The following is a 27126-nucleotide window of genomic DNA, read 5'->3' as shown; positions in this document are numbered from 1 at the left end:
CAGAAGCAATCACAGCCAGCCTTCTGCCGTCTGCACTTCGAGGGCTGTGCAGCCGAAGAGAGTGCCTCACTCAAGCCTATGCTCCCTTCAGGGGGCAGGGAAAGGGAGATTGTACCCAACAGCAGCCATCTGAAATATAAAATGTTGCTCTTGGGTTCAGTGTGTCCTGTCTTCCCGGGGTCTATAGCCATTCTGCTGCACCTGAGGGTCCTTTCGATTCCCTTTCCTTCTCCCTCAGGCTACTCCATAGGTGATGCCACCCTATCTGTGCCTCCGCCTGCCTCCCCCTAGGTTATGACTTCAGTCATGACATGTTCTCCTTTTATATATTGCTGGGTCTTGTGAGCTGACACGGGCTTAAACGGTTTTAAAATATTCACATCAAAACTGGTCTGGAATTTTCCTTCCTTGGTAAATATCTGGTACTTGAAAGCTGCCAACAATGTTTTCTGAGTCGTAGATGATTAACCTTTAAGAAAAAGAAAAACCTGATCTCTGATCATATTCAGCAAAACCGTTGAATACCTCAGCCACCGTTTATAAGTGCAAACAGCAATCTGAAGTAAGCCCATTTTGAAGAAAGGACTGTAGAGGGGAAAGAGTGGGAATGAGTTAGCTCTCAGCAGAGGTCTTGCATGACTGGGCTTGCTGCCATTTGTGCTGGGTCTCTGCACGGCAATGGAGGGGTGTATTTAAGTTCTACAGGGTGGGTTCAGTTATCAGTACTGTCCTGTGCATCTTTGTTTTCCTTGTGCTGGATGTTCTGGCCACATATTTTTGGACCTCAAAATAACATTTTAAGCTTATTCTAGGGACCATGGCATTTGCTTTAGATGATCCTACATTGTCCTGTTTTTAATTGCTTTATTTTTATCAGGTCTTTTAGGTAATGTGTGTGCATTTTAAGGGAATATCTGATGAGTTCTACCAAATGTGAACCCCCACACGACCACTACCACAGTTGGGAAACAGTGTATTTATTCTTCTTAGCTCCTTGTATCACTCTCCCTGATCCTGGTACCTTAGCAACCACTGATCTGCCTTTTCTCTTGTTAACTTAATGTGCCTTTTTTAGACTTCATATGATAGAATCATAAGTTAATTGTTAAATGTGGCTTCTTTCACTTAACAAAGTATATTTAATATTTAAGATGTGCTCATGTCTGTGTGGATGCCAGTAATATATTCCTTTCATTGTTCAGAAGTACCCCCAGTGTTTGGCTCTATCATAGTTTGTTCATTCAAAACCAAATCTCGAGTATTTTCACACCAATATTTACTACACTTCATATATAAAATCAATTTTATTTTTTGCTTGAGTGCCTGTTTGAGAGGCAACATGAACAAAAAAATGTGTGCCTTCATGGAGCTTAAAGAGGATCTAAAAAACAAATAGTACTAACTATTATATAGTAATTATACAATTATATGCATTAGTTCCTTATGACTGCTCTAACAAATTACACAGTTGGTGGCTTAAGATAACATAAATTTGTTTTTAATCAAAATCTCTAAGTCAAGATTTGATAAGTTGGCTCGTGCTGTATGTGTGAGAGAAATGTGCCCCATGGGCCTTTCCCGGGGCTTCTGGTGGTTGCTGAGTGCCCTTCTGTACAGTGACTTATAAACACATCGCTTTGAGCTTCGTTCCACCCTCATATCATCTTCTTTTCTGTGTTTTCTTTTCTAAGGACACTTGTAATTGGATTTAGTGTCCATACTAATCCAATATGGCCTCATCCTGAGACCCTTCACTACCTCTGAATAAAAGCCCTTTAGGGCCTAGGTGGGCATGTGTTTTAGGGGCTGCTACAGAGACTTCCACCTGTGTTAAACAGTGATAACAGAGAAGTAGAATAGTTAGAGGCAGAATGCTGGAGGACTCTGGATGTCTCTTCAGTAATGTGGTCAGGACAAGTCACTGAAGAGGCAGCAAACAAAAACAGAAGTCAGCTGGTAAAACTATCTGATGTTCAAGAGAACAGCAAGTCAAAGACACTGCCTGGGAATGGCCCTAGCACACTAAAAGGCAGCGAAGAATCATGTGGCAGAAGCCTGCCTGTGGGACTGCGGTGAGGATTCAAGACTGACTGATTTATTGATTGATTTGGAATAGGATCTCACTGCGTAGCCCTGGCTGTCTGGGAACCTGCTTTGTTGACCAGACTGACATTAAACTCGGAGATCCATTTACCTCTGCCTCCCAAGTACTGGGATTAGAATTTTAAAGAGTGTTATTTGTTTTTTATTTTATATGTATGAGTGTTTTGTGTACCACATGCAAGCCCAGTGCTCTTGGGGGCCAGAAGAGGGTGTTGAATCCTCTGGAACTGAAGTTACAGAAAGCTATGAGCCACCTTGTGTGTGCTGGGAACAGAACCCAGGTCCTCTGTAAGAGTAAGTGCTCCTAACTACTGAACCATTTCTCCAGCCCCGTAGATTTGGGATTTTATGTTGAAGAACATGGAAAGCTTTTGCAATTTATTATTCCTTGGAATAATGAAAAACTGACAATAACATTAAAAGAGACATTCTGTGATCATCTAAGCCATTTGAGAGCAGAGTCATGTAAGAAGTGGTGGACTAGAAGTGTTCAAGTGGGAAGAGTGTTTGAGACTCAGCAGACTGCAAAGGATACAGACTGTAAGCATATAGTTCAAAGATGCTGCCACAGGATTCTTCTAGAGCCCAGATAAAGAAAGAACAACACCCACAGAGCCCCCCCCCTCCGCATCTCTCTCCCACATACTTTCTCTAAAAGTACTCTCCCGACTTCTAGCACCATGAGTCATCTGAACTGTCTGTTTTTGTTGTTGTTTTTAACTATATAATGGAATCATACACCCTATATACTTGACTGTGTCCTGCTCCATCCAACACTAGGGTGAGATTTCAGAGAATTCATCTCTGTTATTACAGATACCAATCATTTGCTTGTTCTCATTGCTATATAATATTATCTTATGTGAATAGCCTGTCATTTAATCACTGTTTTACTATTGATGCACATTTGGAGGTTTCCAGTTTGGGATAGTAGAAAAAATTATATGAACAAAGTGTGATGTCATTGCTGGATTACAACGTGTGAATATTCAACAGTAGTAGATATTGCTTAGAGTCTCTCCAAGTTGCCAACACTGTAGGAGAGAGATCTTGGATCTGGGTATGTTTTGGAGGTAAAACAGCATATAGCTCTAATTCACAGAAGATGAACAAGAGAACTCAAGGGTTGACTCCAGGTGTTTGCAGCTGGGCCACTGCTAGGTAAGGATCGATATCAGCCAAATTAGAAGCAGGGATTTGGGGGTGTGGGTGGAAAGAAGAGAAAGGCAGGAATTTTGTTTTACATAATCCTGAAATGCCAAATGTGATATTAACAAAGGAGTAGACATTCAAGTCCCAACCTCAACAGCTTAGTCTGGATTAGAAACAAAGCAATAGGAGTATCCATGGAGGGAGTTTTAGGCCATGACAGAGGCAGATACACCAAGGAAGTAAGTATAGATGAGAACACAAGACACCCTATCACCATGAAATCTGAGAAAAGAGGGAGTCAACAAGGAAACAAAATAGTAGAAACCTGTAAGTCCACAGTGAAGCCTTGAGTGTCATTAGAGGCAGGCTCAGGAGAGCACATCAGGAAGGAGGGATTGGTCTGGGTCAGACAGGCTCAGAAGAGGACTGACGAGGTGCCACGTCAGCTAGGCATGTGGGCAGCGCATTGCTTGAGACCTTACTGGTTTTGCTATCCATTTTTGCCAGTGAGAATTGGCCTGAGTAACTAGAGGAAGTATCAAAAGAGAGAGGGCTGCCACTAGGGACACAATGAGAACGTGATCTAAGCAAGGACGTGAAGGAAGCAAGGGAGCTCACCACGGGGTGTCTGTGGAGAGAACACAGCAGTGTAGAGATGAAGTATTGGTGGAACAGCCGATGGCATGCTGAGCCTGGAACCTTGAACAGCGAAAAGAGTGGGAAAGTCTGTAAGCACTTTGTCTTTTGTGTTGAAATGGGGAAGCTACTCAGAGGTTTAGGGCCAAAGAGTGACATAGTTTGTCTTAATTTGATAAGCTTCATCATCATGGTTAACAGTGATACGTCGCATGCTTACCCTTTAATCTCCAGAACACAGTTGCTTCTTCTGTTATCCCTTGTTCATATCAACATTGTGCTAGAGGTCCAAACCAAAACAAAAGGCTGGAAAACAACATGGCCAGTGTTTTTAGATGATAGAACTAGGAGATGATAGGATTGCACATGTTGGAAACAGCGCTCTGCAGGATAATGAGAGGAGAACCTGAAGCTGCTGGAGCCGACCATACAGCACGGTGTGCTGGAGCCTACCATACAGCATGGTGTGCTGGAGCCTACCATACAGCACGGCGTAAGTTTGCACCTATAAGAAAGATACAACAATTTACTTTGCTTGGCCCTTACAGCTTCAAGATCTGTACAGCAACAGTTGACGACTGAAAGAAGTCCACAGTCATCGTAGATGGTATTACATAATTCTCTCTGTGGTTGATAGACTAACAAAAGAATCAGTAAGAATGTAGGAACACATTGAACCCAGTGAATACAGCGTGCCTATCCCTCTTTGTACTGCATCCCATCTTCTTAAGCACAGCATTTGTATGTTGTAGATGTCAGCCTTCTACCATTCTGTGTCTCAAACAACCCAAGTGGGTTGTTTGTTCTAAAACAGCCTAGTTCTAGAAAATCCCCTAGTTCTATATCCAGAGTAATGAAAATGTACAGGTTATAGCTACATACAGCATGTCTGCACCGTAAAGAAAGTAAAATCTGAAAAGGAGAACGTCGTTATAAAGTTCAAATCTACACAAATCAAAAGCATGTCTTTTTCAGAATGTGTGGGAAGATATAGTATTCTTTGCCTTGTTCCTGTGACCAAATGCCTGACAAAGCAAAACAAAAACAATTAAAAAAAAACACTTAAAGGAAAGAGGGTTTACACTGGATGTAGTCTGTCTTGGTAGGAAAGGCCTGGTGGCAAGAGTGTGAAGCCTTCTCATTTCTTCTGTAATCGGGAAACGAGTGGGGCCAGAGTATAAAACTTCAAAGCCTCACCTGGTGGTCCTCTTCCGCCAGCAAGGCTCCACCTCCTAAGGGTTCAACAACCTTCCAGATCAGTACAGAGGACCAATTGTTCATCACGTGTGTGTATTGGGGGAACAATTCACATTCAAACCACAACAGAATAATAAAATCACTAGGAAAGATAGTAAATTATAAATCTGTATTTAAAAAAATAGATTGTCTAATCTCTGGGGGAAGGGAGGGAAATTGAAGAAGTGGACAGAGTGTATTCTTGAACCCTGTATGGAGCTTTTATATTTTGTTACTGTGTTGTAATTATGTGGACACTTGCTTTGTTAAGCTATCCACCTTTCTTTGAATTTTCAGAGGTGGTGACATGCCCACAACACAAAAGTACTGCATAAATGAACACAAAACAGCAGACATCAATAAAAATATTAATTTGGAGCTGGGCGGTGGTGGCGCACGCCTTTAATCCCAGCACTCGGGAGGCAGAGGCAGGCGGATCTCTGTGAGTGCGAGGCCAGCCTGGTCTACAAGAGCTAGTTCCAGGACAGGCTCTAAAAAAGCTGCAGAGAAACCCTGTCTCGAAAAACCAAAAAGAAAAAAGAAAAAAGGAAAAATATTAATTTGGGTAGAAACAAAATGGAAATGGAAACAAAAATCAGAAGAGAAATTGTGGAAGAGTATCATTCCTTGTAATACTGCAGGAAGTGAATTTAGCAAAATTGTTCCTAGGTAATTCTTGAGCTATTTTCGGGTAATGTGGCATCTCAGCAAGCAGGAAAAAGTTTTGAGCTCCTGAGTGCATGAGAAGAAATTTGTGTGGTGCATATGGCAAAAATGTCTTCAACATACCCAGGAGAGGTAAGATATGTAATCCCCTTCTCTCTCTCTCTCTCTCTCTCTCTCTCTCTCTCTCTCTCTCTCTCTCTCTCTCTCTCTCTCCTCTCCCTTCTTCCCTCCCCCCTCTCTCTCCTCCCTTCCTCCCCCTTACTTGATCTGAGTTTATTTTACAGAGAAAAATTTAAAAGTAGAAAGATAAGAAATTAACAGTAAATGGTGGTAATAATGGTATTGGGGAGAATGGAAAATGGAGGTGTTCAGAAGGGAAACGTTAATGCTGTGTCTGTGTGTGTGTGTGTGTGTGTGCTAAAATGAATGATTCCAGGTGGTGGCGCACGCTTTTAATCCTAGCACTCAGGAGGAGAGACAGGTGAATCTCTGTGGATTGGAGGACAGCCTGATCTACAGAGTGAGTTCCAGAACAGCCAAGGCTACACAGAGAAACCGAAAAATAAATAAAATGAGTGACAAGGAAGTATTGGTAGGACTCTTGCTCCCTGGAAAGGGCAGTTTATACCAGTTGCCACGACACCTTTAGGTTCCAGATACTCAGGTATAACCAGTCAACCTCATTTTTCCCCCTTGAGACAAGCATCTGTAGATTTGGGATGCTGAGGTTATTGTTTTGGTTTTTAGATAAGACTTTGCTCGTTAATTCAATTTGGATATGAACTCTTGATTCTCCTACCTCGGCTTCCTGAGTGCTGGGATAGCAGGCGTGTGCTATCGCGCTTGGCTTGCTTTTATTTTTTTCAAAGTCTCACAAATGATTCTGTTGTGTAATCAAGTATAAAATACAGTGTGCCCAGCTATGATGCCTATAAACCACACACACACACACACACACACGACCAGCATCACACAATCACCCTAAGGGTGCAAAAGCAACACACATACCTTGGCAGTAACCAAAAGCTCTCTAATTGGACTTAAGACCTGCTCAACAAGAGGGAGAGCATGCCTGGTACTGGAAACCTCGCCTACTGCTCAAGGCTAGTGAATTGTGGGTCTTGAAAGAGAACCTTCCATCACCACTCTACTAAGACAGCATAACCCTAACTGCATTCTAAATGTGTGTCCCTATACTCACATGGAAGTGTAGTCCTCACCCTCATCAAAGAAAATTCTTTTTGCAATAAACAGAGACCACTACAGAAAACCACAACAAATCAAAATGCTGAATTGTGGAACCCAGTCCCAACGGATACATTTGCAAAGCAATTCCTGAAAGTGGGACTTTAGGGTACATTGCAGAAGTAGGGGCAGAAAGATTGTAAGAGTCAGGTTATCAGAGAGTTTGCTGTGAGGATCTTGTCTCCTAGTAATGTCAGCGGCTAAACCTGTAAAGTCTCACCAACATGACTGCCTCAGCATGAACTGAATAAGGACACCAGCCGTAGACATGCTACAGTGGATGGGAGGAAGTTCACAACCCCAGGCAAGTAAAGACTGCTGAGACTTCCCCAGGGAAGAACACACCAATTGGTTATCCAATACTAAGTGGTCAGCCGTGAAATCATTTTACAGGTAGCATTATATAGACGAAGTAGGCTGTATTTAAGAATGTATATGTATGTGCATATTTATTTGTGTGTGTACACGTAACAACAATTGACAAAAAAAAAAGGCCATAAATTTGAAAACTCAAGGAGGGGTATATGGGAGGGCTTGGAGATAGGAAAGGGAAAGGGAAAATGATTAAATATATTGTAATCTAAAAAAATTATTAACACAGTATATTTTTAAGATCTCAACATGCCTACAAAACTTCTGGGGTTCTTTAAAATGGGCCCGAGAGTCTGTGTCTCACAAACTCTCCTCCATGATGCCCACGTTCTATGACAGACCACATTTAGAGGATCCAGAGGTGAAAGAAATCAAATATACTTTGAACCTTGAGCTTGTGAAACAAAGCATATGTGTTTCCTGGCAGTGTGGGACTCATAGAGCTTCTGCTGTTGTGAGATGAGAGAACAAACATAAAACAGCCCAGCAGGACACAGTGAGATTCCTTAGGGGTCACTAGTGGAGACAGCATGGCCCCAACCACATTTTGACCCTGGAAAATATTTCCCAGTGCTCCAGCTGTTTTCCCCACCAGATTATGCCTTCTAGTTAGTCTTGATTCTTGTTCCCATCAAAAATATTTGAGGTGAAGGAATAAATTTAGCCAAGACTAACAAAATCTCTGAAGGCTTCACCACTGTTCTCTGGGTCCTCTGTTTCCATAACACGTGGCTGGGTCTTGCTTAACCTACCGTGATCAGCTGAGTGGTCATGGTGAGAAGCCAGAGTGTTTTCTAAATAAGCTTATTTCTGCATCTGTTTGAACTGACCTGAAAAATGTATTTGTTCCGTTTGGGCCTTTCTGAACAAACAATGTCCACTTTGTATTGCGTACACCACCTAATTATTTCAGCTTTCACAGCGTCAACTCACAGAAAATGAGCCAGGTTACTTACACTCCTGACCCAGTTGTCCTTTGGAGGTGGGTATATGCACAAAGAAACACACTATGCCGAATTTATCTTAGTTGAAGTCTTAGGAAGCCCTGCATTTTAATCATTATATGTTAACAAAAGTAGACATGTATTATAGCATTTCCCCTATGTTGGTTTTAGTTTAAGGCCTCTTTGCTTTCAAACTTGATTGATTGATTTTATGTTCTCATTTTTGTCAATCTCACAGCAGTAATAGGGCAGGGAACAGCTAGACCCAGTTCTGTGATTGCCACCTTGTCTTCAGTTCTGACCAGCAATTTCTTGGTGTCCTGAGGGCTCTCTGCCTTTTGTTAAATGTGTTACATAATCTAAACTGCTTGGAATTGTTCAGTGAAGAGTCAGGACTCCCTCATTTTAAAAGTGCAAAATGTAGACTAAGAAAGGTTATATAATTTTCAAGAAGTATGCGTCTCCCCCAAAGTTCCATCAATAACAAATACAACTATTATGTGAATGAATTCTATCTATTCTATCACTGTCTGTGCACATATGTGTGCCATAAAAAGATTAAGTTAAGCAATTATCTACAAATAATCAGAGGAATATCTAGAAAGAACAATATGATCTCACAATGAAACAATCAGATCCTAGGCCACCCTCAAATTTGGAATGATCCTTGTTCCTTTGCCTTACTGATTGCTGGGATTACAGGCATTCCAACACACTCAACATTTCTTTGTTCTGTGTATTAGTGATGAATTTTTTTTAATATTTATTTATTTATTATGTATACAATATTCTGTCTGTGTGTATGCCTGAAGGCCAGAAGAGGGCACCAGATCTCATTGCAGATGGTTGTGAGCCACCATGTGGTTGCTGGGAATTGAACTCAGGACCTTTGGAAGAGCAGGCAATGCTCTTAACCACTGAGCCATCTCTCCAGCCCCTAGTGATGAATTTTTAACCATGTTTTCCTTCACTAGTCTATAAGACTATGAGCAACTCAATTATAAGGTAAATATAGGAGTACTCTTATATAAGCACATATACATGAATTCATGTTTACATATATATATATATATGATTATTCATATATGTGAGTTTTATAACCACTGCATGAATCATCTGTAAGAGGTCTTGGTATGTTTCATTTCTGCCCATGGAAATATTTGTATTAATATGTATCTGCCAGAACACAAGAACCACATGGTAGATAGCAACATTCTTCATAACAGCACAAAACCGTAAATAACTCAGATATGTATATCAACAGCAAAGTATAAAAATAATAATTGTGTAAGTACTGGCAAAAAAAATAACACCCTGAAATTATAGCTATAATACCAATGTAAATGTGAGGCAGAAGTCAGGTGCCAAAGGAAAACCACTGTATTTTCCCATAATATAAAATTTGAACATAGATAAAATTAAAACGTTTTCAGGGATTTGTGTTTAGTGGATATACAGAAATGTAGCAAAAGGTCTATAGAGAGGTCACTTTCAGGGACAGGACGGGTATCCGAAAGGTAGAAGGCAGGACAGGAAGGGGTGCTGGCAACCCCTTCTTGAGACAGGAAATTATCCTTAGGCTGTCATATTGCCTTTATTTAGAAATTGGTGTACACCTAGTGGTAACAGTGGGAATATGAAGACTCGAGAAAAGTTGTGGGTGCATTGTGGTCCTGGCATGAGAGGAGGCTTAGCCAGGAAGAAGGGCACTCCTCTACCCTTCCCACACAACAGAATGAGAAAGGAAGGGTATGCTTTGTTTCTGAGTATATTTGAGAGTAGACTTGTAATTTTGACCTAGGTGTCACTGCCACCGTAAAAGGCATAAATGGAGCAATGAACAGAGGCAACAAATGTAGACTACAAATTTAGATAAAGAATTGGTGCCCTGTATACCTAAAAGGTCTTAAAAGATGTTAGTAGACCTTGAGAATATTTGTAAGCAGGGGACAGGAAGGGAAGGGAAATGGAGGAGAAGGAGATCTATAAGTAATGCCATGAAGAGAGGTGACAGGGAGTCCCCGAAGCCCCAGAAAGGAGGAAGAACCAGTGCTGAAGATAGCTGGAAAGGAAAGTGAATTTCAGACACGAGAGTTTCCCTTTAGCTATCTATGTGGTTATTAGGACCTTTGTTAAAAGACATCATTGGAGCCGGGCGGTGGTGGCGCACGCCTTTAATCCCAGCACTCGGGAGGCAGAGGCAGGCGGATCTCTGTGAGTTCGAGACCAGCCTGGTCTACAAGAGCTAGTTCCAGGACAGGCTCCAAAGCTACAGAGAAACCCTGTCTCGAAAAACAAAAACAAAAACAAAAACAAAAAAAAGACATCAGTGGAATACAAGGTGTGGGAAGGAAGATTTGAGGCACACAGAGCTAATAGAACCCAGAGCCACAGGTCAACCAGAGGTGATCAATAAAGGAGCAAGGCCCTGCTGACATTGTGCACCTGTGCTGGCCACATATGCAGCCACAGCCTGGTGGAATGTTCCCAGAAGCTCCTAACTGCAGCCCAAGGATCCAGGACCCTTGGGGTTTGTACTACACAGGAATAAAAAAAAAAAGTGGGTAGGAGCAAGATGTGTAAACTGACCAGCTACCTGTGAGGTCCAGGCAGAGAGGGAAGCTGTGGAAAAATAGGGCCAGAGTCAGGGTTTGGTGAGACAGAAGAATCTAGGGTCCTTGAGAAAGAAAGGCAGAACAGGGGTCCAGGTCTGGATGAGGGCACAAGAATTTCCCATCCCAGAGTTGCCTCAAGGGATGGAGTCACCTTTGGTATGGGACTTCCCTGCCAGGGGATGAGGGGCTGTAGCTCTGGAGAAGCCTGAGATGTCCTTGATCAGCACCCAAAGAGGGAGCCAAGAAAGTCACATCCTCTCCCGAGGAAGTGGTGCAGCATGCAACATGTGGCTCTTTCTCACACAGCTGCCTACAGTCTAAGCGTAGAGAGAGATGCTGCATCACAGACATTATCATTGAACGTCCAAGTCAGCGCTGCCTGGTGGAAGTTGTGCAGTGATGTTCTGTGTCTTTCCAGTCCCCACACAGAAGCCACCAGAGTTAAGCTGCAAGTTTCTGGTATTGGGGAACCTTAACACTTGGCAGATTAAATTCCACATGGAAATGCATGTACACAGTTACTGTAATGAGACTGCCCTAGGCACAGCATCAAACTCCAGTAGACTAAAGCTGTGGCGGTTTCTGTAAAGGTCGTAGTACCTAGTGTGAGACCCAAGACCCTAGAAATACAGGAGGAGGAGAGTTACTTTAAAACTGTTAAAATCTATCTAAAAATTCATGAGAAAAACAATAACCACCATGTGGGTGCTAGGAATTGAGCCTGGGTCCTCTAAGTGTACTTAACCACCGAGCCAGCTATTGGTGCCCCAAGCCCTGCAGCGCTAACGTTTGTCCTGAGAGTGCACTGAATGGATCCCTTCTGGGCTGTGGCTGCTATTATGTCAAATTCATCCTTAGAAGGCAGGTTTTTCACCTGAAGCAAAATGCTGTGTATTTTTATACGTAAGAGTTGGACTGATTCTGTTTCCTAGAACCCAGGCATGCAAGGGTCAAATTCCTCAGTACTCAATTTAAAAAATCCTCAAAGCCTTACAAACAAAGCCAAGGAGTTTGGACTTTATCTTGTAGGGAACTGGAAGCTCTCGATGGTAGTTAGGTAACAATGGAAATCACCAAGATGAGCAAATGATTGAAAGCTGCATGGCCTTCATAGTTGATAGAGTGAAAATAGAGAATCCTGAGGTGCACTTGGCGGCTACACCCGTGTGCTCATGCCATGCCCCCCTCTTCTCCTCCTCTTCAGGAAAGTGGATACATGAACTTCAGGGCTTTGTGTCCTGACTGTCATAGATGCAGTGAGGGCAAAGTCTGGAGAAAGGGTTCTCCCATAAATCAGAGTAGGCTTCCCTGAGTTTATCTGAAAACTCTGCTTCTGGGACACCAAACATCCCAAAGAGAAACACCTCAAAGAGCTGAGCTTGCTCTACTACCCAGTCTTCTATTGAGTGCTGAGTGACCAATTGGGGTGTGTACAGGAATTTCAAGAACTTGTTTTTATTAAATACAGTCATTACCAAGGGCTAAGTTAGAATATTAAATTATCTAAAGAAGAAGTAAGACTTAAAAAAATCATCATTTCCAGTTATTTACTATTCTTTACCGTCGGCTAAGCCCTTGAGGCTACCTTGTCATTGTGCATAATGGTTGAGAACTCAACATTACAGTGTGCCGCTGAATGTCTTCTCCCCAACCCCAGTGATATCATGTTGGAATCTCAAAATGGCCTAAAGTTGAAGTATTTACACCACAGGCATTAACAAACAGATGAGAGGTGTTTCTGCTAAAAGTGGATAAGCATTTGTCAGTTTGCCATCCGTGACCACACGCTGCGTTCCTCCCTCCGTGTGGAAGTCCCCGCCACCACACCCATTGCTCAGGAGATCTTCTCAGAATCATCAAATGGATTTTTAGGGTGGCATGGTAATCTGACTATTTGCATTTACTCGGTCTGGATGATTCTTTGTACTACACACACACACACACACACACACACACACACACACCACAGAGAGACAGAGATTCTCACTTTCTGAGTCTCAAATATTGGGCTGGCTTCCCAAGGCAGCTGAGACCAGATGCTCGTCTGCTTCCTAGGGTAAGGAATAAAAGAAGGGCATTGCCCTCACTGGCCCAACAAACTCCACGTTAACTCATGTTTCTAGTAGCTGGTGATTGTTCTTTCTTAGGTGCCCAGATCCTAAATGTTGCTAAGAATCCTATAGAAAAACTAATTTGTGATAGCTGGAGGCAGCAAAGCTCATGTGTTGTAACGATTCACCACCATGCCTATAGGCAGACCTTTAACCAGGACTGCAGGGCTGTGGAGACGGCTCATTTGGTAAAGGGTCTGCCGATAGACATGAGGATCTGAGTTTTAATCTCTGGCTCCCACATAAAAAAACAGGGACAGTGGCCCGTGACTACTTCTCCAAATACTGAGAATGTGCAGAAAGGAGTATCCCTGGAGTGCATTAACCAACCAGCCTAGTAGAATCGTTGAAATCCAGGATTCATGAAGGACAGTCTCGATAGGCAGTAACTCACTCATTGCAGAGATTTGCTTTGCTAAGGGGATGAATGCTCAGGAATATCGTCATGATCTTGGACTTGATAAGGAAGAATTTGGGCTTTTTGTTGTTATTGTTTTGGGATTTTTTGGGGGGGGTTTGTTTTTGAGACAGGGTCTCTATGTAGTCCTGGCTCTCCTGGACTCACTGTGTTAACCAGGTTGGCTTTGAACTCACAGATCCTCCTGTCTCTCAAGTGCTAGGATTAAAGGCATGTGCCACACTCCTGGCAGGAAAGTAAGAAGTGAGGGAAAAAATGACCATGAAGACAAGTTTTTATAAAAGACTGATAGATGTTTGTTTTTTAATATTTATTTTTATTTTATGAGTCTATGGGTATATACACACAGATGTATAAGTGCCCTCAGGAACGAAAAGAAGGCATTGGATGCCCTAGAGATGGAGTTACAGGTGGTAGTGAGCTCATCGTGTGTGTGATGGAAACTGGACTACGATCCTCCAGCCTACTTGTTTATTTTTGAGATAGCGTCTCCTATAGCAGGCTAGCTTTGAGCTTGTGATGTAGCTGAGGATGACCTTGAACTTCTGATCTTCCTGCCTCTATCTCCCAAGGGCTGGAATTACAGGTGTACACCACCACACATACCCAGTTTATGGAGAGGTAGGAATAGAGCCCAGGCTCTCATGCATGTTAGGCAAGCACTCTACAAACTGAGCTACATACATCTCCGGCTCAAACTGGACATTCTTGAAGTTAAGAATTTTCTTCACTAGAAGACACTTATGATGGGTCAGAAAGTAAACACAGAATAAGGAATGAAACTGTTGGCATATAAAGCAGGCATAAGACCCATAGCCGGAATAGGAAAACAAATGAATATCAGTAGAAAAAGACAACCCAGTAAAAACTGACCAAAGCTTATGCAGACATTCCAGAAACCCAGGGCTCTTCAGATGGCCTGGTGAGCATCTAAAAGGCTGCAGACTTGCTAGTTGTCAGGGAAATCAAAGGCAAAGTGAGCCATCCATGCAGTCATAAGTCTAGACAGAACTTTAAAAACAGAAGGGCCAGGAGATGGTTAAGATCGCTTGCCTGACTCCCACAGATTGGTCTCTGACAGCCACTCCTGCTGTGGCACCTGCTCTCAAGAAATGCCTGCTTTTGTTTTGTTGTTTTGTTTTTTTAACAGGAGAGCAGTTGCAAGGATGCAGAGCAGCTGAGGTTAATGAGAATGTGAACTGGTATTTCCTAACCCTGCCCATAGTCCCAAAGTTCCCTCCAGTAAGTGCATCCATCAGAGGAGTGTGTTAGAATGCTCACACTAGTTCTGTTCATAGCAGCCACAGACTGGAACAACACAGATGTCCATCAGCAATGGACTGGGACTAGGCATGGGAAGAAGCAGGAGGGAGGAAAAATCTATAATCTGAAACTTAAGTAACCAGGCTTCCTTCTGCTGTGTTGTGACTTGACTTTCTTCTTCACTGTTTTAAGGTTAAAACTTCCAGGATAGGTTGTTTAAGCTTGTTGGAAGGAAGGGGGGGGGGGGCGCAGGGATTTGTTTGTTTGTTTTTCTATTACAGATGAAACAGGGTCAAAAATGTTAAATGAATTGCCCAAGTCACGGAGCTTAGTCAGTGGTGGAGTAGAGACAGAAACAACAGACCCTTCCTAAGTCACTGCACTAAACTTTGTGCAGTCGGGTTCAACTACTTTTCCTCGCTGGATCGGCAAAAGCATGAAAATCTTAGGTTTCCCCCTAGCCAGGGACGAGAACCCCTAGCTCCCATTGGCCTCTCGGCAGTTGTTCAAAACCTGATTCTGCCACACTACGGGCGTAGGGAAGAGCCAGTAGATGGAGAAACTTAGGTCTCCCGTGTGTGCTAAGATCAAACTCGGGTCTAACAAGGGCTAAGGTAGTGCTCTGCCCACTGAGCCTCCACACCCACCCTCTCCCTGCAAAAGTCCTCTCTCCTCTGGAACGTCCTGGGTCTTTGTCTATATGGTTTTAGGACTTACCCCTTTAAATCGTCCCTACATCTCCGATTTAGGTGAACTGGGTGGTACGAACCAAATGAAACTGCCTCCGTAGGTCAAAAAAAAAAAAAAAAAAAAAGGTCAAGAACAAGGTTATTCGCGGCACTTAAATGTTCCCGCCATCCGAATGTCAGCTCCGGAGTGAGGGTGCTGTGCCTTCCCGTTGCTCAGCAGTGCCAGGCATATATAATACTGCCATCGATGAATCAGTAAGAGGTGGAGGAAACGTGATCCTTTCCCGGCGCTCTGAAGTCCACACCCGGTGCCAAGGAGGGGTGTCTTCCCCGCCGGGGCTCAGCGGGGTGGGGCTCGCAGTTCCCCGCTTACCGGCCTCGCCCCTCTGGGCGTTAATGAGATTAGCAATTAAAAGGCGGGCGAGCAGTGGCCAGAGACCAGGCCCTGCCTGAGAGCGAACGCGGGCCATGGAGAAAGCGCGGCCTCAATGGGGCAACCCGCTGCAGTTCGTGTTCGCCTGCATCTCCTACGCGGTGGGCTTGGGCAATGTGTGGCGCTTCCCATACCTGTGTCAGATGTACGGCGGAGGTAAGTGCGGGCACGCAGGACGCGGCGGGTGCCTGGACGCCGGGTGGCGGTGGCGTTCAGTCCCGCGCGCCCCAGCTCAGGGTGGCATTCTGTCCCGAGCGCCCAGCTCAGGAAAGAGCTTGATCCCACGCGCGGAAAGGGCGAGTGGCCCTTAAGACAGTCCAGAACGCTAAGGCGCACGGCCTTTCGCCCTAAGATACTGAGCCTGGCGGTGCTGAGCCCGAGCTGCAGCTCCAGCAGGTGCGGGGCAGAGGCGGGGAACCTGCTGTCACCCCTCTACGGAGGTGTAAAAGTGAGCAGTAAACAGTTTAACAGGAAGTTGCCATGCAACTTGCAAGTCCGAAATTTAAATTCCCGACCACAAGTTGAAACACAAAAGGATCGTGAGTTCTTTCTTTGATTTTTCTTATGTAAAAAAAGAAATTGGTTTGTGGATGTGGAGACTTGATTTGGACTTGGAATCATAGAAGGCAGGAAAAACAAATAAATCCACACACGGATAATTTGTTTCTTGGTTCTGCTGTTGTTTTGTTTTGTTTCCTCTGACCGGAGTGGGGGGAGGTAGGCAACTGGGAGTGAGGGTGTAGCACCCTCACCCTGCCTTCCCGCCTTCCCTTAGCGGAGTCAAGGGAAGCCAAGTGGGAACTCCGGGACTGAGTCCTTCTGAAGAAGGCCAAGTAACTTTCTGGAGTCAGTATAGCATGAAGGAAGTAAGACTCAGTACACACACACACACACACACACACCAAAGCAAAACAAAAACTTCCTCTTCAATTCCACTTTCTAAAACCTTGTCTAAAGGAGAAGTCAGCTTTCCAACTGAGGCAGAAAATAACACAATCACTGTCTTTTAGTAAGACCAAACTGTTAGAAACTTTTTAAGCCCTTCAGAAAAGGGATTGGTTCAATAAATTGTGGAAAATTCACCCTTGACAGCCTCAAAGAAAGTTTTAATAAGATTTTATCTTAATATTTTAATATATGTTAAGTGGAGGGAGAAGTTAGATTTAAAACTGTAACATTTTTAAGCAGTTATGCTTAAAACCATGCAGAGAAAAAAAGAATTTTTAAAAAGTATTCTAAAGTGTTTAGAGCAGGTCTCTGGGTGGCTGTTTGCCTAGTAGTGTGTGTGTGTGTGTGTGTGTGTGTGTGTGTGTGTGTGTACGGTATATTTGAATGCATGTAAAATGTGTGGAAGAAAGAGAAAGTTGTGTGGCTAAAGGAAATATGGATTATGCAATTCTCCCTCTTAACTATTCTCTAGATGATATTTGTTTTGTTTATCTGTTTCTACTCCCTCCCCTCTTCCTGCTCCCCCTTATTTTCCCCAGCCCCCATCCATTCCTCAGAGAGGGTAAGGTTGCCCAAGTGGTATCAACAAAGTCTGACAAATCACTTTGAGGCAAGACCAAGCCCCCCCCCCCATATCTAGGCTGAGCAAGGTAGCTCTCCAACAAGAATGGACTCCCAAATGCTACTTCACACACTAGGGATAAGTCCACTGCCAGTTGCCCCACAGACTGCCCAAGCCATAAAACTGTCACGCACATTCAGTGAGCCTAGTTTGGTCCTGTGCAGGTTCTCCAGCTATCATCTCAGTCCAGAGTCAGTGAGCTCTCACTAGCTCAGGTCAGCTGTTTCTGTGGGGATCCCCATTATGATCATGACCCCTTTGCTCATATTATTGCTCCTCCCTCTCTTGGATTGGTTTCCGGAAGCTCGGTCCAGTTTTTAGTTGTGGATCTCTACATCTGCTTCCATCAGTTGCTGGATAAAAGTTCTATGGTGACAATTAAGGTACTCATCAATCTGACTTCAAGACAAGGCCAGTTCACACACCCTCTCCACTATTGCTTAGGGTCTTAACTGGGGTCGTTCTTGTGGATTCCTGAGAATTTCCCTAGTGTCAAGTTTCTTTCTAGCCACAGAATGGCTCCCTCACTCAAGATAGCTCAACTATGTTCATAGCAGCATTATTTGTCATAGCCAGAACCTGGAAACAACCTAAATGCCCCTTGACTGAAGAATGGATAAGGAAAATGTGGTACATTTACACAATGGAGTACTACACAGCAGAAAAAATAATGACATCTTGAAATTTGCGGGAAAAATGGATGGATCTAGAAAACATTATATTGAGTGAGGAGGTAGCCCAGATCCAGAAAGACAAATATCATATGTACTCACTCGTAAGTGGCTTTTAATCCTAAAGCAAAGAAAAACTAGCCTACAATTCATAATTCCAGAGAACCTAGACAACAAAGAGGACCCTAAGAGAGATATACATAGATCTAATCTACATGGGAAATAGAAAAAGACAAGATCTCCTGAGTAAATTGGGAGCATGGGGACCAGGGAAGAGGGAAGAATGGAAGGGGAGAGGAAGGGAGGGGAGTGGAGAAAAATATATAGCTCAATAAAAAACAATTCTTAAAAAAAAAAAGGCATGAGCCACCACTGCCCAGCCAGGATCTGACACTTTTAAACAGGGCCTATTGATACTACCAGTTCCTAGACTATACCTTGGAAGAAGGTCAGGGCTGTTCAAATGTCTCCATTCTTTCAGCTGCTGGGGGCTTGGCCTGCTATGCTGGGTCCTAAGCCATAACCTTTGTTTTACATTCTAGTATAAACATTCCCACTGTGGCTGTCTCCAAATGCCACACAGGGGGCAAGACCTAAAAAGAGGTGAGGATGGCTAGGTGTGTGAGCCGCTCTGGGAAGGCCTGCATACACCACTGGAGTCAGGTACCAGGGTGACATATGGCTCAAACAAGCATCCAATCTGGGCATGGTGCCCACCAAAGTGTCCAGGAATGGACTGGGACTTACTCTACAGTGTTTACTTACAGTGTGTGCATGCCCATTCAGGCGGTCTTGTGCTGTTTCTATAGTTCTGGGTGGAACAGAACCTGAGTGTCAGAGATCAGGCATTAAGCCTCTAGTTAGCACATAAAATTTCCAAAATGAGTGTCCAGGTACTAGGCCATAAAGTTGTGGTCCACGCCATAGAAGACCCTCTGCTGCTCTTCTAAAGTACTTCCAGCATCAGTTCTAGCAACAATCTACTCCACTGGGCTTCTGTAGAGCATTTTCTACAGATCTTCAAGTCAGTCTTCACAGAAATTCCAAGGTTGGCCCTGGCTGTTACAGAAGGAAAACATGCCCAGAGAAGCAAAGGTGACTTCAGGAGTAATGGAGGCTTAAATCATCCTCCAAACAGTACTCTTTCTGAAGCACTCTGTAGCTTCTGTATTTGATCTGATAAAGGCAGGACTCCTCCTGTGATTCTCTCAGTCAGGGCTTCAGCTGGACACCGGAGGGGGCCTGGCCAAGAGTTCGGGTGTCCTCTGTGCTCTCCTTTAAAGGTCCCATGTACATTACGTCCCGGCCTTTTCTCTATTTCTGCCCTTCTCTGAGTACACATCACAATGTCTGATGTCCTCCCTATCTGTGCACTTCTTCCCCTCACCCTCCCTTGGAAACCTCCTTCTACCCAAATCAGAAGTATCCCATGCAGCCTTCTGAGCTAAGCCATGTCTCCTCCCTGGTGATGGGTCTCAGCCCATGGTGGAGAGGGGAAGTGACAAGACGCAGTGCCCATGTGTTGGTGGAGAAGCCTCCATTCAACTCCATGATAGAATTACCAGTAGCTGTAAAATTCTATGTGAATATGTATATGATGTATGCATTCCCAGTGTCCCACCCCTGAAGTCCTGACTGAGTTGGTCTAGGTATGAACCTAGAGAGTTTTAAAAACCTTCCTATGGGATTCTTTGCAGTCTGTAATCACTGTCTTGTATTATGTTCTAAGAAGAAAGGGGCATAAAACAATTAAAAATGAATGATATAAACCTTCTAAACACTGAAGTCATTTCACAAGGCAGGACTTATATTATGGGGGAGCTAGCAGAGGTGGAGACTACTTTGGGGGCAAGAAGAGGCAAATGTGTAAACATCCTATGCATAGCGCAGATAGAGCGTTCACTGAAGATTGTTTACGGACTTGATATATGGGGGAGTCTAGAAAGCCTCTAGCAATGTCATCATTAAATGAGCACCTCAGGAGTGCTCCTACTAGGTGGACTACTCCTAGCGGAGAAATGCAAAAGGCACAGAGAGCATACATTTGAGGAGAATGGCCAGATACTCGAAGTGGCCATGATACATGAAGCAGAGACCATAGGAGAGGTGAGAAGGGTGGAGAGGTAGCCAGTGTGTTCTCAGGGTCCCTTGTGCACAGGCTACAGAAGAACTTCAGTTTTTACTCTTGAGAGCAAGGCCAGGGTTAAGTGGGAGAGCGGTGTGGTCATCACTGTGAAGCACAGCAGGACGGAAGCCAGAGATAAACTGGGGAGTGGATGCAGGGAGGATGTTACCAGATAGGTACAGAGAAAGGACTAGAGAGAAATATGCAGAGCTTTAGACCCAGGTGGTCAGAAACAATATGAATGATTTCAATTTTCCTCACCTGTGCTTTTGCTCTTTGTTTATAAAAACATGGATCTGAGCCAATCCCAATGGGAACCTGTAGAATAAACTGAGGCGGGAGGGGATAAACAGAAAATGAAGTTGTACGGAGTCCTACGTTGAGCCTAGCGGTGGCTCTTTAAGTGGTACCCATCACAGGGAGCTGCAGGGTCATCTAGGATGCACTTCTTAAATCAAGAAAGTGCATGGCTCAAGAAGGAAATCAGGTTAATAGATACCTGCCGTGGGTTTTGTAGAGGACGAAAGTATGTAAGTACAGGGAGACCGAGAGTCGGAAAACATGAGTTGACTTTCTGTAAGTTGCTAACTTTGAGTTTTCTATCTCTTTTTTGAGTCTCAAAGAGAGAGAATTCAATGTAAGGGCTTGACCTTAGAGATAAATAGCACACAGAAAAGAATCTATCTTCCAATGAGATCCTTATGTATTGCATGTTAATTATAAAGATAAGTAATTGCATGCTCCAGAAAAACATATGGTGTGAGTAGGAGTTCTGTGAAATAGAGAAATATAGGATGAATAAAATACAAAATCAGGGTCTAGAGATAAGGCTTAGTAGGAAGATATTTATCTAGCGTGAGTGAGGCCAAGGATGAATCCTTAGTGCACACAAAATATAACAAACAGCAAAACCCGCTGAGATTCCACCACCCAGAAATAATAACTTCCTATTTTCATTCAAAAAAGTAGAACTACATTTTACATGTCATTTGATGCTTAAAATTAACCTAGCCCAGGGGCCAGCAAAATGGCTCACTGAGGAAAGGCTCTTGCTTCCAAACCTGAGGGTTTGAGTTCATTTCCCAGAACCTCATGATAGAAAGAGAGAACCAACTCGTGCACATTTTCCTCTGGCCTTTGCGTTTGACTTCTATACACGTGACTTGGCATATGTACAAGCATGCATACACCTGACCATGCTAATAGCATTCAGGTAGCTGAGGCAGGAGATTTTGAGGCAGAGTTCAAGACCAGTCTATGGTGTGTAGTGAGATCCTGTCTCAAAAAAAAAGGAGAGAAATGAAAGAAAGAAAGAAAGAAAGAAAGAAAGAAAGAAAGAAAGGAAGGAAGGAAGGAAGGAAGGAAGAAGGAAAGGGGAAGAAAGAAAAGGAAGAAAGTAGGAAAAGGGAAGAAATAATAAAATGAAAGAGAAAACCTTTTGTAATCATTTTCAAAATCACATCATATTCTTTAAAAATATAAACTTAAATAGCTTGGTAGCATTCCATTTTTAGGAACAACACAGTTAACCACTTTCCATTCAACTGCTTTAAAGTTTGACACTTTATTATTAAATAGTCATAATCTTTTAGTGAAAGAGTTGGATCCATATTTATCATTATCAGACTATATTTGCTGTTGTTGTTATTATTATTTTTGAGACAGGGTTTCTCGGTGTAGCCTTGGCTGTCCTGGAACTCACTCTGTAGACCAGGCTGACCTCAAACTCAAATCTACCTGCCTCTGCCTCCCAAGTGCTGTAATTAAAGGTGGGTACTACTACCTACTGGCTATTGGCTGTTTTATGCTGTCTCATTGTTTGATTGTTGCATTTTGATCTTATAATATAAGTTTTTTTCTCTCTCCAATGATTACAAGTTTTAAGTTCTGATTTTACTCTACCAATAACCAATTTAAATTTTTGGAAAAAATATTTATTTCCTCCATCAGTATCAAGAATGAAATGTTATCTTTGCTATTGCCCTGTGGAGATGAAACTTTAACACATTGGCATTCCACTTTGTGTTGCTGTAACTGAAGAGCACCAAGTGAGTAATTTAAAAATCACAGGTGTGTGTTTAGTTCATGAGTCTAAAGGCTGAACGGTCGACGAGTACTCTGTCTATTTAGGCTACCTTTCTCATTGCTTTGACATAATCCCTGGAAAAGTCAACTTAAGGAGAGAAGAACTCAGCTCACAGCTTTAGGGTACAGTCCATCCTGGCAAGGAAGTAATGGCAGAGGGAACGTGAAAGCTGATGTTTTCTCTTCCGTCACCACCACTCCCACATCTGCATGCCTATCTATGCACACACATACACAGGTGTGTGGGTGCATGTTCATATGTTATCTATACACGTGTGTGTAAAGACCAGAGGTAAATATTACATCTTCCTCAATTCCTCTGCACCTTATTTTTAAAATTTTAAAAACATTTATTTTTATTTTATGAGGGTTTTGTCTACATATATGTCTGTGTATCATGTACAAGCTTGGTGCCCATAAAAGCCAGAAAGGGTGTTGGATGCCCTGAAACAGGAGTTATAGAGAGTTGTTAGCTACCATGTGAGTGCTGGGAATTGAACCCATGTTGTCTGCAAGAGCAACATGTGCTCTTAATCACCAGTCCTGTCTCCAGCCCTTGTACTTTAGTTTTTGAGACTGAACTGAACCTGGAGTTCATTGATTCTGCTAGACTGGCTGGTCAGCGAGCCCCAAGAACTTACTGTCTCTGTCTCTGTCTCCTCAAGCTGGGATGTAAGGAATTATCAGTTTTTCTGCTGTGGGTGTTGGGAGTCAAAATTCAGGTCTTTACATTTGTAGGGCAAACCTTTCACTGACAGAACAATCTCCCCTTTTGTGTTCAGTCCAGAACCCTAGACCACTGAATGGCACCACCCCTATTTAAAGCACATCTTCTCTTTTCAATTAAATCTTCCTGGAAACATCCTCACTGACAGATCCAGAGGTCTGTTCCTATAGTGATTCTAAATCTAGTCAAGTTAACAATGAAGATTGCTTATCATAGCGCCCATATCTGTTCTGCATTATGCTATACTGTTACACTATAAAGAACCTCAATGCTGAAGCAGAGCAATCTGCCTAGAAAAACTTTATTCCAAAGTCCCTCCACCTATATGCTCCATTAATTCATTAATCCAGATCCCCCATGATCCGATCATCTCTCATAGGTCCCACCTACATATATCATTACCGTATGAATTAAGGACTTGAGTTTCCAACACATGAAACATGAGGAACACCTTCAAATCACAACACATTTTTACTTCTTGCTCCTTTCTTTACCCCATTCTACATAGCACATTTAAAAAATAGAATCTGGGATTTCAATGTGATAATGATTATTTTACTATAATATCATGTTTACCTATTCATAAATTCCTCTTTTCTTTTATATTATTTTCCAATGAAACCAACAGTAATATTTTACACTTCATTGTTTTGTTTATTTATTTACTATTGATTACTTATTTTATAACACAACTCCATATTTGAGTTCTTTCTTCTGATCCAGTGTGACTATGCTCTACTGTTTGCTCCCACTGGGCTTTAAATTCAACAATCGTATTTTTTCTTCTTTAAGGAACCTGTTTTCTTCTGCACTGTTCATCAACATCATTGCCTGACGATACCCAGATAAATCGTCTCTGTTTCAGAGGAAGACATTTGTTCTAACACTCTAAAGGTTTTTATGTGTTGATCTACAGTATCTTATCATAAGTCCAAAGAATACCTCTCGATGCCTATCCTTATAGACTTTCTCCTGTATTATCTAATGCACACACAAGTAAAATCAAAGGAAGTTAAAATAGCTCTATGTGAATTCTTAGGCTTTTTAAAAATCTATTTATTTTGTTTGTGTAGTGGTCAGAAGACAATTTTTGAAAGTCAATTCTCCCCTTCCACCGTGTGGGTCCCAGGAATCAAACTCAGGTTCTAAGGCTTGGTAGAAAGTGCTTTCACCTGATAAACCATCTTACCGGGCCCCATGTGAAATTTTAGATTCTCTGTTATTAGCAACATGAGTGATTTTCAAGACATCTCCATCATTATCCTCCAGCAATATTTTTATTACCTACCCTCCTAAGTAGAACCATTACTGTAGAACAATTATCACCAACAGTCTGTGAAGGACCTGCTCCTTATCAGATCCTTTGTTAAGAACTAAAGGGCAGTGGTGAGTCAGAGAGAGTCTTCCTCTGTCCTCAGTGGGTGGCTTGGAAGTCTGGGAGTAGTGTAGCTGTAAATAGTATGTAGACAATGGCCTCAAGAACAGGAACTATAAGACCGCCTTAGTATTTGAAGAAGTGTAAAAAAAAGGAACTGTATTCATAGAAAGTCCAGTAAGACATGGAAGATACTAACCTACAGGGAGTAACCAAGTACTTCCTGGGCTCCAACTTTGCCCAGTACCATGCAGAGCTGAGTAAGGGGCAAAAGCTTCCTCAGTGGCAAGGAGACAGATACCAGGAGAAAACTGTGGTTACTGTATTTCCACATAACTCATTACTCAAAAAGTAAGTCATACAGAGTAGAAGGAAGAGAGGAAAGCTTCTAAGGGGGGCAAATGTGTGCAGAAAATGGAAAGGGGGAGACAAAGAGAAGGTGTTAAGGCCTCCTAAGCCAGGGAACAGTGGCCACAGAGGGACAGAAGTCCTTGGAGATCAAAGAGGGAGTGGAAATTTTGTCTCAGGTGTAAGGAGCAAGAAAAGAGGGTTTGACTAGGTAAGAGACTGAGGTGTAAAATAGGCAGAGTAGCACAAAACCAGGGAGACACCTAAAAATGGGAGCCAGAGATGGGACCAGTGTGGAGATGTAATGGTACATGATACAGTGTTGGTAGAGATATATTGGCAGATTTCAGGGAAATTAGGAATAAGAACCATGCCACTTCCTCCCAGTCATCCTTCATCTAAGTGTTCGAGCCACTCAAGCTAATATAGACATAATGGTAACAAAAAATTACAGGGATGCTAACAAAAAATGCTCGTATATGTGTTATCTGTTGTGCATGACAAACCACTTGGACATGATAGGGCAGAAAAATCATAAAACACAATTAATGCAACAATCACTGTTTTAGGCAAGAATTATTGTTCATATAAAGCAACCACACAGTAGACTGAGAATTGAATTCTTCAAAGCAGGCTTATAATGCAGCATTTGGGAGACTGAGGCAGGAAGACTGTCAGCCTAAGTCATAGAATGAGATCATGTTCTAAAACAAAAGCAAAGAAAAAGTATCCCACCAAAATTTCTTTATTGTTTCAAATGAAGGAGTTAGGTTTCAGCAGAGAATTCTAGCAGACACTACCTAAGCCACATGAACAAAGTCAACACTGCCAAGAAGGGGCAAAGGGGCATCGTGTACCTCTGAAGAAGGACATCAGGTCACTTTAGTGTTTCTGCCAGAATCTCAAATGAGATACATTCCGCAAAACAACCTGCCAGTAAACTTCTAAAGTGTCAAATTAAAAAAGAAGAAGAAGAAGGAGAAGGAGAAGGAGAAGGAGAAGGAGAAGGAGAAGAAGAAGAAGAAGAAGAAGAAGAAGAAGAAGAAGAAGAAGAAGAAGAAGAAGAAGAAGAAGAAGAAGAAGAAGAAGAAGAAGAAGAAGAAGAAGAAGAAGAAGAAGAAGAAGAAGAAGAAGAAGAAAGAAGAAGGCAGAGGAGACTAAGACCAGATCTGAAGATCTGACTGTATGCTGGATCCTACTCTGGGAAACTGGTAAAATTTCAATAACCCTGTACAGTAAATATCCTGGATTTGTTAACTGCTTTTGGGAGTCTGTCAGAGATCTTGCTTTTATGTAACCGAAGTAGAACTAAGATGGGAAAATTGATTCTATGGAAATAAACTGGAAGTACCAAGATGGGAAAAGCTATGTAGGATTTCCCTCTGTATGCTTGAATACCATTGATAAATAATGAAACTGCTTTGGACCTATAGCAAGGCAGAACTTAGGTAGGCAGGGAAAGCTAGGCTGAATGCTGGGAGAAAGGAGGGCAGAATCAGAGAGAAGCCATGGAGCCACCACCGGAGACAAATATGCTGAAACTTTGCTGGTAGGCCACAACCTCGTGGTGATGCACAGATTACTAGAAATTGGTTAAATTAATATGTATGAGTTTGCCAATAAGAAGCTAGAGCTAATGGGCCAAGCAGTGATTTAATTAATACAGTTTCTGTGTGATTATTTTGGGCCTGAGTGGCCAGGAACCGACAAGCAGCCTCCTCCAACAGAAAAGTAATGATTTACAGCAACAATCACTTCATACAGCTCTGTGGGTTCCCTAAACAGTTGCTCAACAGCTTCATCTGGCCCTGCTCGTGTGGCTAAGACCCTACACACCCAGCACTAGAGCTAGGGGCCCACAATTCTCCATCATGTAGCACCTCACCCTAAGAGCCTGGAAGGACTCCATATATGATATCCACTGGCCATACTCAAGAAGATTAAAAGCTGCAAGCCTTTGGAATACACATGCCCTTTTCAGTCTGATGGACAAAGCTCTTTCTAAGGCCAACCTAGACTCATAGGGTGGGGGAGAGACCTCCCCTTTTTATATGAGGAACACTGAAGAATAGTGGCTATATTTAGTTCACCAAGTATGCTCCTTTCTAGAGTTTTCCCTCTGAGGTCAAGGTCTCCTTGTACATTAGAATTTTAAATTAAAGAAAAGAGTTGGTTAGGAGACTTATTTTCAAACCAATTGCGAAATATCTTTCATATTAAGATACAGCATATCTGCCTTATCTCTTATTGTTTAAATGTACACTTTCCTAATGAGTTCCAGTTTTAAATATCTTTTGATGAGACTATTTGCCACTTACAGATATTGTTCTGTTCATTCCTTA

General features: G+C 42.6%; 1 protein-coding gene across 1 annotated transcript in view; it reads left to right on the top strand.

Moving 5' to 3' along the window:
- The first annotated feature begins 15903 nt into the window (after positions 1–15903).
- The window catches only part of LOC119809490 (sodium- and chloride-dependent transporter XTRP3A), a 37998-nt gene continuing 26775 nt past the window's right edge, over positions 15904–27126 (top strand). The window contains exon 1 of the mRNA XM_038322294.1: positions 15904–16039. Coding sequence (XP_038178222.1) covers positions 15919–16039 — 121 coding nt within the window. The 5' untranslated portion in view covers positions 15904–15918. The remainder of the gene's footprint in view (positions 16040–27126) is intronic.

Source organism: Arvicola amphibius, chromosome 3 (genome assembly GCF_903992535.2).
Source record: "Arvicola amphibius chromosome 3, mArvAmp1.2, whole genome shotgun sequence".
Taxonomy (NCBI): domain Eukaryota; kingdom Metazoa; phylum Chordata; class Mammalia; order Rodentia; family Cricetidae; genus Arvicola; species Arvicola amphibius.
Note: the sequence above shows the minus strand (reverse complement) of the source record. Positions and strands in the feature narration are given on the sequence as shown.